The sequence below is a fragment of the Gorilla gorilla genome, chromosome 16, assembly GCF_029281585.2.
Source record: "Gorilla gorilla gorilla isolate KB3781 chromosome 16, NHGRI_mGorGor1-v2.1_pri, whole genome shotgun sequence".
NCBI lineage: Eukaryota > Metazoa > Chordata > Mammalia > Primates > Hominidae > Gorilla > Gorilla gorilla.
Window position 1 is genome coordinate 65,347,904 of NC_073240.2, and position 13,357 is coordinate 65,361,260.

General features: G+C 41.6%; 2 protein-coding genes and 1 long non-coding RNA gene across 9 annotated transcripts in view; 2 read left to right on the plus strand and 1 right to left on the minus strand.

Annotated features, from left to right (window-relative positions):
• LOC109023405 (uncharacterized) overlaps positions 1-13,357 on the minus strand; it is a 189,840-nt gene that overhangs the window by 144,862 nt on the left and 31,621 nt on the right. For all 6 annotated transcript variants that reach the window (XR_008671638.1, XR_008671634.1, XR_008671639.1 and 3 more), the window contains one exon: positions 9,405-9,492. This is a non-coding gene — a long non-coding RNA (uncharacterized lncRNA). The remainder of the gene's footprint in view (positions 1-9,404; positions 9,493-13,357) is intronic.
• ZNF609 (zinc finger protein 609) overlaps positions 1-13,357 on the plus strand; it is a 225,462-nt gene that overhangs the window by 128,445 nt on the left and 83,660 nt on the right. The window lies entirely within an intron of this gene.
• Positions 3,643-4,085, plus strand: LOC101145780 (small ribosomal subunit protein eS26-like). Its single transcript, XM_019010531.4, has one exon. It carries the CDS (start codon positions 3,658-3,660, stop codon positions 4,003-4,005), a length of 348 nt encoding a protein of 115 aa, XP_018866076.1. The 5' UTR covers positions 3,643-3,657; the 3' UTR covers positions 4,006-4,085.

The window sequence follows — 13,357 nt, forward strand, 5'->3', positions numbered from 1 at the left end:
GCAGCATTTTATCAGACTATGTTCCAGGCAGCAATACCAAATGCTTCTTATATATTTCCTTTAATTATTGCAGTAGCTCTATGCAATACATACTAGCATAATTTTTATTTTACTAACAAGAAAATTGTGGCTTAAAGAAGTTAAATAACTTGCCTAAAGTTGCACAGCCAGTAGTGGAGGCTCTATTTAAAGCCAAGATAGCTATCTTCAAAGTCCATTTGTCGTAATCATTATCTCCTATTTATCTTCATCCCCTTTACTTCTATTTGAATAGTCTTTCTTTCCTTATCTCATCTGTTCTTAACCAAGGCCCTCCTTTACTTCTTCCTAAAGTAGCCCACATCTATGGAGCTTCTCAGGGATATACTTTTTTGTGAGATTTTTCTTTCTATAAGATTAAAATTATAAATTAAATGGCTAAAAATTTTTACATACTGTAAACAGACCCAGACAGTTAAAGAGATTATAGAGATTTGGCAGGAAAAACTCGATGCTTTTGGAAAGCTCTTGATAGTATTCACAGATAAGCGATAGTGAAAATTGAGACTAATGGATACTGGTAAAAAATTAGATGTGGTATGGTTGATCATACTTGTTGTGATTAAAGCTAAAACATTATTCAAGTTTGCTAGAAAGTTGAAGAGCTGAATTTGGGCTGGATGGAGAAGGTAAGAAAAAAACACACTGCACATGGTCCTCATTTATGAACATAAATCTTTCCTGGCTGCCAACTACTTGCTGATTAGAAATCTGAACTCCCAACCTGTATACTAGGAAATCTAGCCTTTTATTGTCCTGGTTTAAGAGGGATTTAAATTGTGCTCAGTATTGAAGTTTTTGGGTCGGAACTATTTTAATATTATCTATGAATGAATATAAGGTCATACATATTAGTAGGGGAGAGAGCGTATGGGATAAATTGATCTCTCTCTTTTGCTCTTTATTTATTTTGAGAGAGGGGTTCTTGCTCTGTTACCCAGGCTAGAGTGCAGTGGCACGATATCAGCTCACTGCAACCTCTGCTTCCTGGTTTCAAGTGATTCTACTGCCTCAGCTTCCTGAGTAGCTGGGATTAAAGGTATGTGCCACCACGCCCAGCTAATTTTTGTGTTAGTAGAGTTGGGGTTTTGCCATGTTAGCCAGGCTGATCTTGAACTCCTGGCCTCAGATGATCCATCCACCTTGGCCTCCCAAAGTGCTGGAATTGCCCACATGAGCCACCTGGCCTTCATATATAGAAAATATATATTTATTTTACATACACATAACACACACACATATACATGCATATCTATATCTATATCTATATCTATCTATCTATATCTATATATCTATATCTATACCTATATCTATATCTATATATCTATATATATATATATATATACCTGGGTTTAGAGTAGTCATGTAACCCAGGAAAGGAATCCAGAAATCAATATAGACCTCCTTAAGATAAGAGCAGTAGCTTTCAATGTCAGTTTACAAGGTAATGGTTATACTAACCATAACCATTTTGTGTTTGTTGGCATTAAAAACAAACACAAAATGTTATCCCTTGAAGATAAAGACAAATAGGTTCAAAAGTAGAAAACTTTGTACATTTCTGATAATACCTTAAAAAGGTCCTGAGAAGAGTAAATAAACTACCCTGGAAATGTAGGCAATACCATAGAGTTTTCTTTAAGTTCCAGAAAGCCTGGAAGTTGGTTGAGTAGTATGTATCAAAAAGCCTTAAAGGCCGGGCATACTCGTTTATGCATGTAATCCCAGCACTTTGGGAGGCTGAGGTGGGAGGATTGCTTGAGGCCAGGAGTTCAAGACCAGCCTCCAAGGCCAGGTGCAGTGGCTCACGCCTGCAATCCCAGCATTTTGGGAGACCAAGTCTGGCGGATCATGAGGTCAAGAGATCAAGACCATCCTGGCCAACATGGTGAAACCCCATATCTACTAAAAATACAAAAATTAGCTGGGTGTGGTGGCACGCACCTGTAGTCCCAGCTACTCAGGAGGCTGAGGCAGGAGAATCGCTTGAACCCAGGAGACAGAGGTTGCAGTGAGCCAAGATCACGCCGTTGCACTCCAGCCTGGGCGACAGAGACAGACTCTATCTCAAAAAACAAACAAACAGACAAACAAAAACAGCCTCCTCAACAAAGCGAGACCCTGTCTCTATAAAAAATGTTTTTTAAAAAGCCTTAAAATGTGCATACCCTTTTACTTGCTTATATGTAGGACTTCACCCTATGAAACTAGTGAAACAGGTGCAAAGATATTTCTCTCAGCCAGGCATGGTGGCTCATGCCTATAATCCCAGCACTTTGGGAGGCTGAGGTGGGTAGATCGCTTGAGCCCATGAGATTGAGAACAGCCTAGGCAACATGGTGAGGTCCTATCTCTACTAAAAATAATTTTTTTTTTTTGAGACAGAGTCTTGGTCTGTCACTAGGCTGGAGTGCAGTGGCACAATCTCGACCTACCGCGCACCGGGTTCAAGTGATTCTCTTGCCTCAGCCTCCCGAGTAGCTGGGACGACCGGCACACACCACCACGCCCAGCTAATTTTTGTATTTTCAGTAGAGATGGGGTTTCACCATGTTGGCCAGGCTGGTCTCAAACTGACCTCAGGTGATGCGCCCGCCTTGGCCTCCCGAAGTGCTGGGATTGCGGGTGTCAGCCACCACACCCGGCCTTTTTTTAATCAGCTGGTGGAATGTGCCTGTGGTCTCAGCTACTTGGCAGACTGAGGTAGATCACTGGATCACTGGAGCTCTGGGGGTCAAGGCTGTAGTGAGCCATGATCACATCACTGCACTCCAGCCTGTCAACAGAGGGAAGACCCTGCCTCAAAGAAAAAAAAAAAAAAAGATATTTCTCTCAGCCTTGTTTATACAAGTGAAAATTAGGACAACCTAAATACCCATCTATAGTTAATTGGTCAAATGAATCGTGGTTGGTTTGTTCAAAATAATTTTATTCAGCTGGGCATGGTGGCTCACGCCTATAATCCCAGCACTTTGGGAAGCCAAGGCAGTTGGATCACTTGGGGCCAGGAATTTGAGACCAGTCTGGCCAACTTGGTGAAACCCCATCTCTACTAAAAATACGAAAATTTAGCCAGCTCTGGTGGCAGGTGCCTGTAATCCCAGCTACTTGAGAGGCTAAGGCACGAGAATTGCTTCAACCCAGAAGGTGGAGGCTGCAGTGAGCTGGGATCTCGCCACTACACCCCAGCCTGCATGACAGAGTGAGACTCTGTCTCAAAAAAATAATAATGGTAATAATTCAGTTCAAGCATTTAAAATTATGTTTTAAGTTGGCCAGGCATGGTGGTTCACGAGGCCCGCAATCCCAGCATTCTGGGAGGCCAAAGCAGGCAGATCACCTGTGGTCAGGAGTTCAAGACCAGACTGGCCAACATGATGAAACCACATTTCTACTTAAAAAAAAAAAAAAAAAATTAGCCTGGCATCTGAAATACCAGCTGCTTGGGAGGCTGAGGCAGGAGAATTGCTTGAATCTAGGAGGCAAAAGTTGCAGTGAGCTGGGATCGCGCCACTGCACCCCAGCCTGGGCAACAGAGCAAGAATCTTGTCTCAAAAAATTACATAAATAAATAAAATAAAAATAATGTTTTTGCTCTCTCCAGTCCGTGCCTCCAAGATGACAAAGAAAAGAAGGAACAATTGTCGTGCCAAAAAGAGCCGCGGCCACATGCAGCCTATTCGCTGCACTAACTGTGCCCGATGCGTGCCCAAGGACAAGGCCATTAAGAAATTCGTCATTCGAAACATAGTGGAGGCCGCAGCAGTCAGGGACATTTCTGAAGCGAGCGTCTTCGATGTCTATGTGCTTCCCAAGCTGTATGTGAAGCTGCATTACCGTATGAGTTGTGCAATTCACAGCAAAGTAGTCAGGAATCGATCTCGTGAAGCCCGCAAGGACCGAACACCCCCACCCCGATTTACACCTGTGGGTGCTGCCCCACGTCCCCCACCAAAGCCCATGTAAGGAGCTGAGTTCTTAAAGACTGAAGACAGGCTATTCTCTGGAGAAAAATAAAATGGAAATTGTGCTTAAAAAAATAAATAAATAAAAATAATGTTTTAAGTTATAGCTAATTGACACAAAAATGTTCACGATGCAGTGAAATTCTGATAACCTTTCATAGTCTGAAAAATCTAGTTGTTCTAGGAGAAATAAGAGTCATCCAGAATGTTCTCTTGTTTGTTTTTGAGACAGGGTCTTGTTCTCTCGCCCAGGCTGGAGTGCAGTGGTGCAATCACAGCTCACTGCAACCTCTGCCTCCCAGACTCACGTAATCCTCCCACCTCAGCTTCCCCAGTAGCTGGGACTACCGGTGCGTGCCACCATACCTGGCTAATGTTTTATATATTTTTTGTAGGTACAGGGTTTCACCATGTTGCCCAGGCTGGTCTCAAACTCCTAGACTCAAGTGATCCATCCGCCTACAGTGCTGGGATTACAGGTGTAAGCCACTGTACCCAGCCATTCCAGAACATTCTGATGATTCAACCATAACTCATTTCATAGTATAATTGAGTGGATAAGAAGGGTTGGTGTTTGCTGTCTCTCCATATTAATAGTTTTGTGTTGGAACTCCTTGACTGTCAATCAAGTATTATGTTTGAGGAAGATGTAAACATTTAATACTTTTAAGATTAGGAGAGGTTTGAAGGGTTTTATATCATGAACACACATATTAAGGAAGACGCATGGCTCTGCCCTCTTGAAAGACTAAAGAAATATTCCATCAGCAGTTTACTTTAGAAGAACTGAAAGAATAGGTTGATACTGAACCCACTCCCAGAGCCAGGTAGCTGAAAGGGCACTGTGATTGTTATCTTACTAGGAACACATGGAGTGGGAGTAAGGCAGTTTTCTGCAGAAAAGAGGGATTCTGGGCAGACAAAAACTACATATGCACTATGTTTTGTTTTGTTTTGTTTTTGTTTGTTTGTTTTAAATTAAAGCCAGAAAAGGCGAAGACTTGGAGAATGCTCAAATTTTTTTTTTTTTTGACACGGGGTCTCACTCTGTCACCCAGGCTGGAGTGCAGTGGCGTGATCTCAGCTCACTGCAACCTCCACCTCCTGAGCTCAGGTGATCCTCTCACCTCAGCCACCTCAGTAGCTGGGACTACAGGCTCTTGACACCACATCTGGCTAATTTTTATTTTTGTATTGTTGGTAAAGACCGGGTTTCACCATATTGCCCAGCCTGATCTCTAACTCCTGAGCTCAAGCAGTCTGCCTGCCTCAGCCTCCCAAAGTGCTGGGATTACAGGCATGAGCCACTGCACCTGGTCACAAAATGTAAAGATTTTGAGGGCCATTGATTTTAAACTCCAGAAGCTGGTCCAATCAGAATGAACGTAAGGATTTTTGTTAGTGTGATTAGAAAAGAATGTGTCTCTTTCTACTGGGTTTGGAGCTGTGAGTTTATAAAATTTGGGCCGGGCGCGGTGGCTCGTGCCTGTAATCTCAGTACTTTGGGAGGCTAAGACAGGTGGATCACCTGAGGTCAGGAGTTTGAGACCAGCCTGGCCAACATGGTGAAACCCCGTCTCTACTAAAAATACCAAAAATTAGTAGGGCGTGGTGGTGGGCATCTGAAATGCCAGCTACTTGGGAGGCTGAGGCAGGAGAATCACTTGAACCCAGGAGGCAGAGGTTGCAGTAAGCTGAGATCATGCCACTGCACTCCAGCCTGGGCGACAGAGGAAGATTCCGTCTCAAAAAAAAAAAAAAAATTGAAGTGCTACAGCCACCTTGCCACCTAGGAGGAGATCCTGGCTGACAATGCAGCTGTGCCAGAGAAAACACCAAGAGAGGGAGGGTTTGAAATTGGGCCCCAAGACATCATTTGAGCCCCTACATCAGGCCATGTATGATATAGACTTTTTCAGTTACACGAGAGCCACTAAATTCTCTTTTTAAGTCAGGTTGGCAGTGGTTTTTCTATCATTTCTAGCTGAACGAGCCCTAATACAATATCCTTAGGGGTCATAACATCCAGCTACCTCATGTCTTGAAGTTTGGAGAAGTGAAGTGACTTACTTAAGGTTATACAGATAAATGGTAAAAAACTGGGACTAAAACCTGGCCCCTTCCCACCTCCTTTGTAAGATAATTACTCCAATGTGTAAATCACTTTAAGGAGGTTTGGGGTAAAGTCTTAAATGGGTTTGAGGATGCCATTTAAGTAATGGAAATCAGCCCTGCTCTCATAGTAAGTGTCATTTGGAATGACAGTGACTGCTATTGACAGAAAACTGACCCCACCATCATAGCTCTTATTTTTCTCAGACTTTGGATAAGTGGGCTGTCCATAGATCATAGTATCTTCATGATTGGTAGCTTAATAAATAAATTATTTGTGAAATCACTGGATAACATTTGGCTAGCTGTTTTAATGTTGCCCATTCCCTCAGCCTCTTGAGCTTCTAGAATCAGCAGACTTGTTTTTCCATGGTGTGTCTAGTAATATGAAATGAAATATGGACCTCAAATATATAAATATATGCCAAGCTCTTTCTTTTTTTCTTTTGGAGATGGAGTCTCGCTCTGTTGCCCCAGGCTAAAGTGCAGCGGCGCGATCTCAGCTCACTGCACCCTCTGCCTCTCAGGTTCAAGCACTTCTCCTGACTCAGTCTCCGGAGTAGCTGGGATTACAGGCATGCACCACCATGCCCAGCTAATTTTTTTTGTATTTTTAGCAGAGATGGGGTTTCACCATATTGGCCAGGCTAGTCTCAAACTCCTGACCTTGTGATCTGGCCACCTCAGCCTCCCAAAGTGCTGAGATTACAGGCGTGAGCCACCGTGCTCTATGCCAAGCTCTTTCTTGCCTTAGGAGTTTGCATATGCTGTTCCCTCTGCCTATAGTGCTTATCCCTTGGCTCTTCACATGGATGGCTCCTTCTCATCTTTTGGGCCTCAGTTTAAATCCAGCCTTAGAGATGCCATCTCTGATTACCCAAGGTAGCTCCCTTCTCATTGTTCTCTTATCACATGACCTATTTGTCTCCTAATAGCAGTTTCTAATTTATATCTAATTTGTATTTACTTACCAGTCCCTTTCGTTTACCACCTATACTCAGTGTGTATAGCATAGGAGCCACACATAAGAAGTACTCAATAATTATTTGTTAAATGGTTGGGTTCTGTTATCCTAGGCTTGAAAAACATTAAAAAGCACTATTTGTACCCTTTCACCAACCCTGCCCCAAGTACCTTAATTGCCCTTACACCTCTACTGACTGAAAATATGGCACAAATCCTGAAGAGAAAGGGAAACTAAAAGCTGTACTTAACTGCTATGCTGATAGTTGCCTTAGGCAGTTTTGAATTAATATTTTATTATCTCTGTTCTTCAGCTTGTCGTGCCTTGTTTTTTCTCTTCTCTGTGACTTCTCACCTACCCACTTGACTCTGACCAGATTCCTGACACTTAAAGGGTATATCCAAGAAATGAGATGGCCCTGAGCACAGGGGAGGAAGGATGGAATGACAAGGGCCACCAGAAACCTCTTTCAGGACTCTAATCACTCTAAGGTCACAGTTTAGAGTCTAGAATGAGAGGGACTTTGAGTGCCTCTTTTTCTTGCTCAGTGCCCTCAGCTTGAGTGCTTAGCTGGCAGACGGGCACCTTTTCCTCCTCAGTTACTGTCAAAGCAACATGAAGGTCAGGCAGAGAGAGACAAATGAGAGCAGCTCAGGGAAAGGAGGTTACCACGGTAACAAGCAGGAGGGACTGCTATTTGGAAACAGACCTAATCTTTCTCCTCCTTCTCCCTCCTTCTCAGCACAGGAAGATGGGTATTGTTTAGCTGACCTGCATCCTTGGGGTGGGAACCATAATCCCTTTCTGACAGTTCCCAATGACACTGGAGTGATCTGCTTTGCATTTTAATTTGATAAGCAGCAGCGGCAGTTTTCTCTGAAGTGCTGAAAACATGGCTTTTTCTGGCCCTGTTCCAGATAGGATTCTGGTTGCCACAGAGAGGGGTTTGATATTGTTGTTTATTTCTCAACAAAGATCTTGCATATTTGCATAAATGTGGAAGATGCTGCTTGGTTCTAGACAACCAGAATCAAATGAATACAGGCTATCTTTAGGTTATGAATATCTATCTGCTCTAGGAAGGTCACAGAGATACTGCCCCATTCCCAGCTCACAGGACCACCCAGTGACCTGTGCAGTGGATCTTCTGACTTAATGTCCTTACCCTTCTGCCTCCCCCATCTACTTATATGTCACACTATTCTCAATCTCTTCCCTTACCTACCCTACCCTTATAGTAAGCCTTCACTATGTATATAAATATTCCTTCCTTTTCTTTCAAAATAAAAAGAGCATTTTAAACTAGAAAAATAAATTATCAATGTAATGAAAAAATTAAATGCCAAAAAACATAAGAGAAAGTAAAAATCATCTAGAATATTACTATAGACATGATGGCTAGAACATCCTTCCAGATCTAAACCTCTAATTCTATCTGCTTTGTTTTGTTTTGAGACAGTCTCGCTCTGTCACCCAGGCTGGAGTGCAGTGGCACGGTCTCAGCTCACTGCAAACCCTGCCTCCCGGGTTCAAGCGATTCTTGTGCCTCAGCCACCCAAGTACCTGGGATTACAGGTATGCACCACCACGCCTGGCTAATTTTTTGTATTTTTGATAGAGATGGGTTTTCACCATGTTGTCCATGCTGGTCTCAGACTCCTGGCCTCAAGTGATCCACCTGCTTCAGCCTCCAAAAGTGCTGGGACTACAGGCATGAGACACCACATCCAGCCTCTATCTGCTGATCTACGCATTTTATGAGTTGTATATACTTATGTATAGATCAATTTATTTTTATCTTTAATTTTTTAATTTTCTAACACTTCTCAAACAAAAAGTAGAGTTAAATTTAACATTAATGGGCCAATATAGTACATGCTGCATCATACTTTTTCCTTTAATTCACTAAAAAATATGTTGTAGATATGTCATTGATGTAGATAGGGATCTATGCTATGATGGACATATAGATTGTTTCTGGTTTTGTGGTTATTTTTTGGTTTGGCTATTAAAAACAACATTGAAGAAAACTGTCCATCATACATCTTTGTGTGTATATATATATATCCTGTTATCTTCTTGATACAAATTCTAGAAATTGAATTTTGGGACAAAAGAACATGTGCATTTTATATTTTGATACTTATTGCCAAACTGCCCTCTAGAGAGGGCACCAACCAATACTGCATAAAAGTCCCTATTGTTTTTACATACTCTTACCAACTGGGATATGTTCAACTCTCTCATCTTTGCCAAATAGATGGGAAATATACTGTGTTTTTATTTGTGTTTATGTATATTATTGAATCCTTAAAAATACTCACATGACCCCTTCAGATTTTACACTGAAGACCTATCTACTTCTTTTCCCATAATGTACTTCCAGGCTTCTCTTTCCTGTAGTGCTGGCAACTGAGCAAAGTAAAAAAAAAAGTTATTTTGTGATTTTTTTTTGTTTTTTTTTTTTTGTTTTTGAGAAGATATCAAACAAAAAAGTAAAAAATTTTAAAAACACCTAATTGCATTAATCTCTGCACCCTCCCTCCAAACCAAAACCAAACCTGTTTTTTTTTCTTTTTCTTTCAGTGATGGACTATCATTCTCTCAGATTTAAGCTCCAAAGACCGAGATGTTTGTCTGTTTGTTCATAGCTGTATTCTCAGTGCCTAGACTGGTGCCTGGCATGTATTAGTTGCTCAGTAAATATTTGTGCAATAAATCATCTCTCAGCCATCTTAATCAGAAATTCTAATCATACCTAATTCCTTTACTGATTACCTACATGTCTGATGCCTTGCAAAGTCAAATTGCTTAAAGGTCCTGAATGTCTCTTGGGTTCTTCCCTTTATCCCCCTACTTCTGATCATTCTTACTTATGTTTTTATTCCTAGGAGCCCTCCTTTTCAATCTCTCTAGTTTACTCCCCTCCTTCTATTAATTTTACCTTTGGATATACAAATACAATAACATCATACCCTTTCTTTTATTCCTCAGTGGCTTCTTAATACCTGCAAGGTTAAGTCCCAATTTAACTCTCCCTGTACTCTTTAACCAAACCAAGCAGCTTGTTGTTCTTTAAATACATTGTGTTTGTTCATGCCTGTGTGCCTTTGAAGAGGCTGTTCCTTCTGCCTGGAATATGCTTTCTTCTTTTCTTGGGAAACTACTACTTATTCTTTAGGTCCACTCCAGCATTGAGTCATCCCTATTCCCTCTGGCAGTTATTCCCTGGGCAGGATACTTGCAGTCCTTTGTTCACTTCTGTTATGATTATTTGTTTGCCAATTAATCTAATCTAAAATGAAACTTTGTGGCCAGGCACGGTGGCTCATGCCTGTGGTCCCAACAGTTTGGGAGGCCAAGGTGGGCAGATAAGTCCAGGAGTTCAAGACGAGCCTGGCCAACACAGCGAAACCCCATCTCTAAAAATAGAAAAATTAGCCAGGTGCGGTGGCTCACGCCTATAATCCCAGCACTTTGGGAGGCCAAGGCTGGCGGATCACGAGGTCAGGAGATCGAGACCATCCTGGCTAACACGGTGAAACCCTGTCTCTACTAAAAATACAAAAAATTAGCTGAGCATGGTGGCGGGCACCTGTAGTCCCAGCTACTCAGGAGGCTGAGGCAGGAGAATGGCATGAACCCAGGAGGCGGAGGTTGCAGTGAGCAGAGAATGCGCCACTGCACTCCAGCCTGGGCGACAGTGCGAGGCTGTGTCTCAAAAAAAAAAAAAAGAAAGAAAAAAAAACCCAGAAAAATTAGCCAGGTGTGGTGGCAGCACGCCTGTAGTCCCAGCTCCTCGAAGGCTGAGGCACAAGAATCACTTAAACCCGGGAGGCAGAGTTTGCAGTGAGCCAAGATTGTGCCACTGTACCCCAGCTTGGGTAACAGAGCAAGATCCCATCTCTGAAAGAAAGAAAGAAAGCAGGGATGGCGGGGGTGGGGGCGGGAGAAGAGGGAGGGAGGAAGAAAGGAAGGGAAAGAAAGAAAAAAAAGAAAAATTAATGGCCTCTCTTAATTTTTATAAGCTCTATATGTTAAGTATGTTCTACAAAATTCTAAATTTATATAGTCTTTGTTATTTGGTATTTTGGGTTTTGTTGGTCTGTTTTAGAAGAGGTTTGCTCTAGGGAGTTGTAGAGCGAAATTTAGTTTATCAAGGCTTGACTGCTTTATGATTTCAGTTCTGCTTCAGAGTATATTTGTACTGAAAAATCAGAGCCATTTTATGATGCAACTTATGCAGTTCAGCCATCACCTTCTCCCATTTGTTCTCCACACTGCAAATCTCTGAGTCCTCTGTGTTATGCCACTTCCTTACCCAACAGGTTGCCAAGTCCTGTGATTTGGCCCTCTTGTTCCTGATGCCACCACTCTAGTTGAACATTGCCATTAATTTTTTATGTAAAATAATATTATTTTACAATAAAGCCCTTTCTTCCCATGAAACCTAGAGCATAAAGTGGGAGGAGAGCAGTGATGGACAATGAGGCCGAGGAAGGAGACAAATAAATTGTTATCGCATTTACTGAGCATGAACTGAAGTGGACAGTGTGCTAAGTGGTCTACGGGCCTCATCTCTTCTATTCCCAACAGCCATGTAAGATAGTTAAATCCCCATCTTACAGATGATGACACACTCATGTGGAAAGTTTAAATCACTTGAGGAAGGTAATAGAGCTAATGAGGGTAGAACTAAGACTCATACCTAAGGATTTACCAAAATTAATGTGCAAATCAAGATCTAAAAATAAATAAAATTATTGAACAACCTTTCATTGTCCTTTTTACAAAAGATGAATGTGCTTAAGCAGAGGACTACTAAATAATAAGTACCCTCTTTTCTGTCTGACATAGCACCTTGAGTTTTATTGAGCTCAAACATTTAAGTCCAAATTAATCATATTTGAGAAGAATTTTCACACAGTGATCCTATTGTCTAGAGTATTCTGCTAAATGGGAGCATACCAGAAGACTACAGATAGGCAAACGTTCAAATTTTCAAAATTGCAGACCATACATGGTGCTTAACAGTGATCTTCAGCAAAATCCTAGAACAGGATATAAACAAATCACTTGTGAACTACTTGTTCTCTCCTTCCTTGGCCTTCTAAGCTTCTTTGCAGTAGCATAGTATAGTGGAAAAGAGAATAAGCTTCAAAGTCAGACATACATTGGTTCAAATCCTGACCCTGTCACTTAATAACTAGGTAATTGCAGGCAAGTCAGTTAACCTTCCTGCAGCTCTGTTTATTTTCTATCAAAAAAGCTATCATTTACTTCAAAGGAGTGTTATGAGATTTAATAAGATAACATGTAGAACTCCTGGCACACAGTAGGCATACAATAAATTCTAATTATCTTCCCTTCACCTCATCATGCTTTCCTTTACCCAGTACAGTTTAGCTTTTGGGCCCTACTTTTTTCTGCAACTAGAACTTCTTGCTAAGTTTATTTAACACTAGCCCATTTTCTTCTTTAAACTTCATTTCCCCTTGACTTCTTATGACAGTGTTCAGTTTTGGTTCTTAATTCTTTAGTACTGTATGGGTTCTGGCACCAAATTGTCTGAGCCTGAATCCCAGTGTCATCACTTAGTAGTAACCGTGGCTAGGTTAGTTATCTAGCCCCTCTAGCCTTGATAATTCATCTTTAAAAGCAGGTTACTAGTAGTAATTACCCCAGAGGGTAGTTTTAAGGAATAAGTGAAATGCACATAAAATGCTTTGAAAAGTGCTGGGACACACACAGTAAGCAATAAATTAAAGTTTGCTTTTATCGTTATGATGATTATTATTTTCAGACTTCTTTGTGGTCTTTTCTTCCTGGATTTACTCATTTAAATGTTGATGTTCCTTGGGTTCTCTCAGATTGCCTTCTTTTTTCTCTCCAGTCTCTTCAGGCTATCTTACCCAGCAAGCTCATGACTCATGACTTCTATTAACTACTGCCCTGACTTTTCTTTTTTCTTTCTTTCTTTTTTTTTTTTTTTTTTTTTTTTGAGATGGAGTCTTGCTCTGTCGCCCAGGCTGGAGTGCAGTGGCGTGATCTCGGCTCACTGCAAGCTCTGCCTCCTGGGTTCATGCCATTCTCCTGACTCAGCCTCCCGAGTAGCTGGGACTACAGGCACCTGCCACCACTCCGGGCTAATTTTTTTTTTTTTTTTTTTTTTTGTATTTTTAGTAGAGACGGGGTTTCACTGCATTAGCCAGGATGGTCTCGATCTCCTGACCTTGTGATCTGCCCACCTTGGTCTCCCAAAGTGCTGGGATTACAG

What these genes read in the sequence shown, in the direction of transcription:
- LOC101145780 (XM_019010531.4), top strand. Translation starts at nt 3,658, where the DNA reads ATGACAAAGAAAAGAAGGAACAATTGTCGTGCCAAAAAGAGCCGCGGC.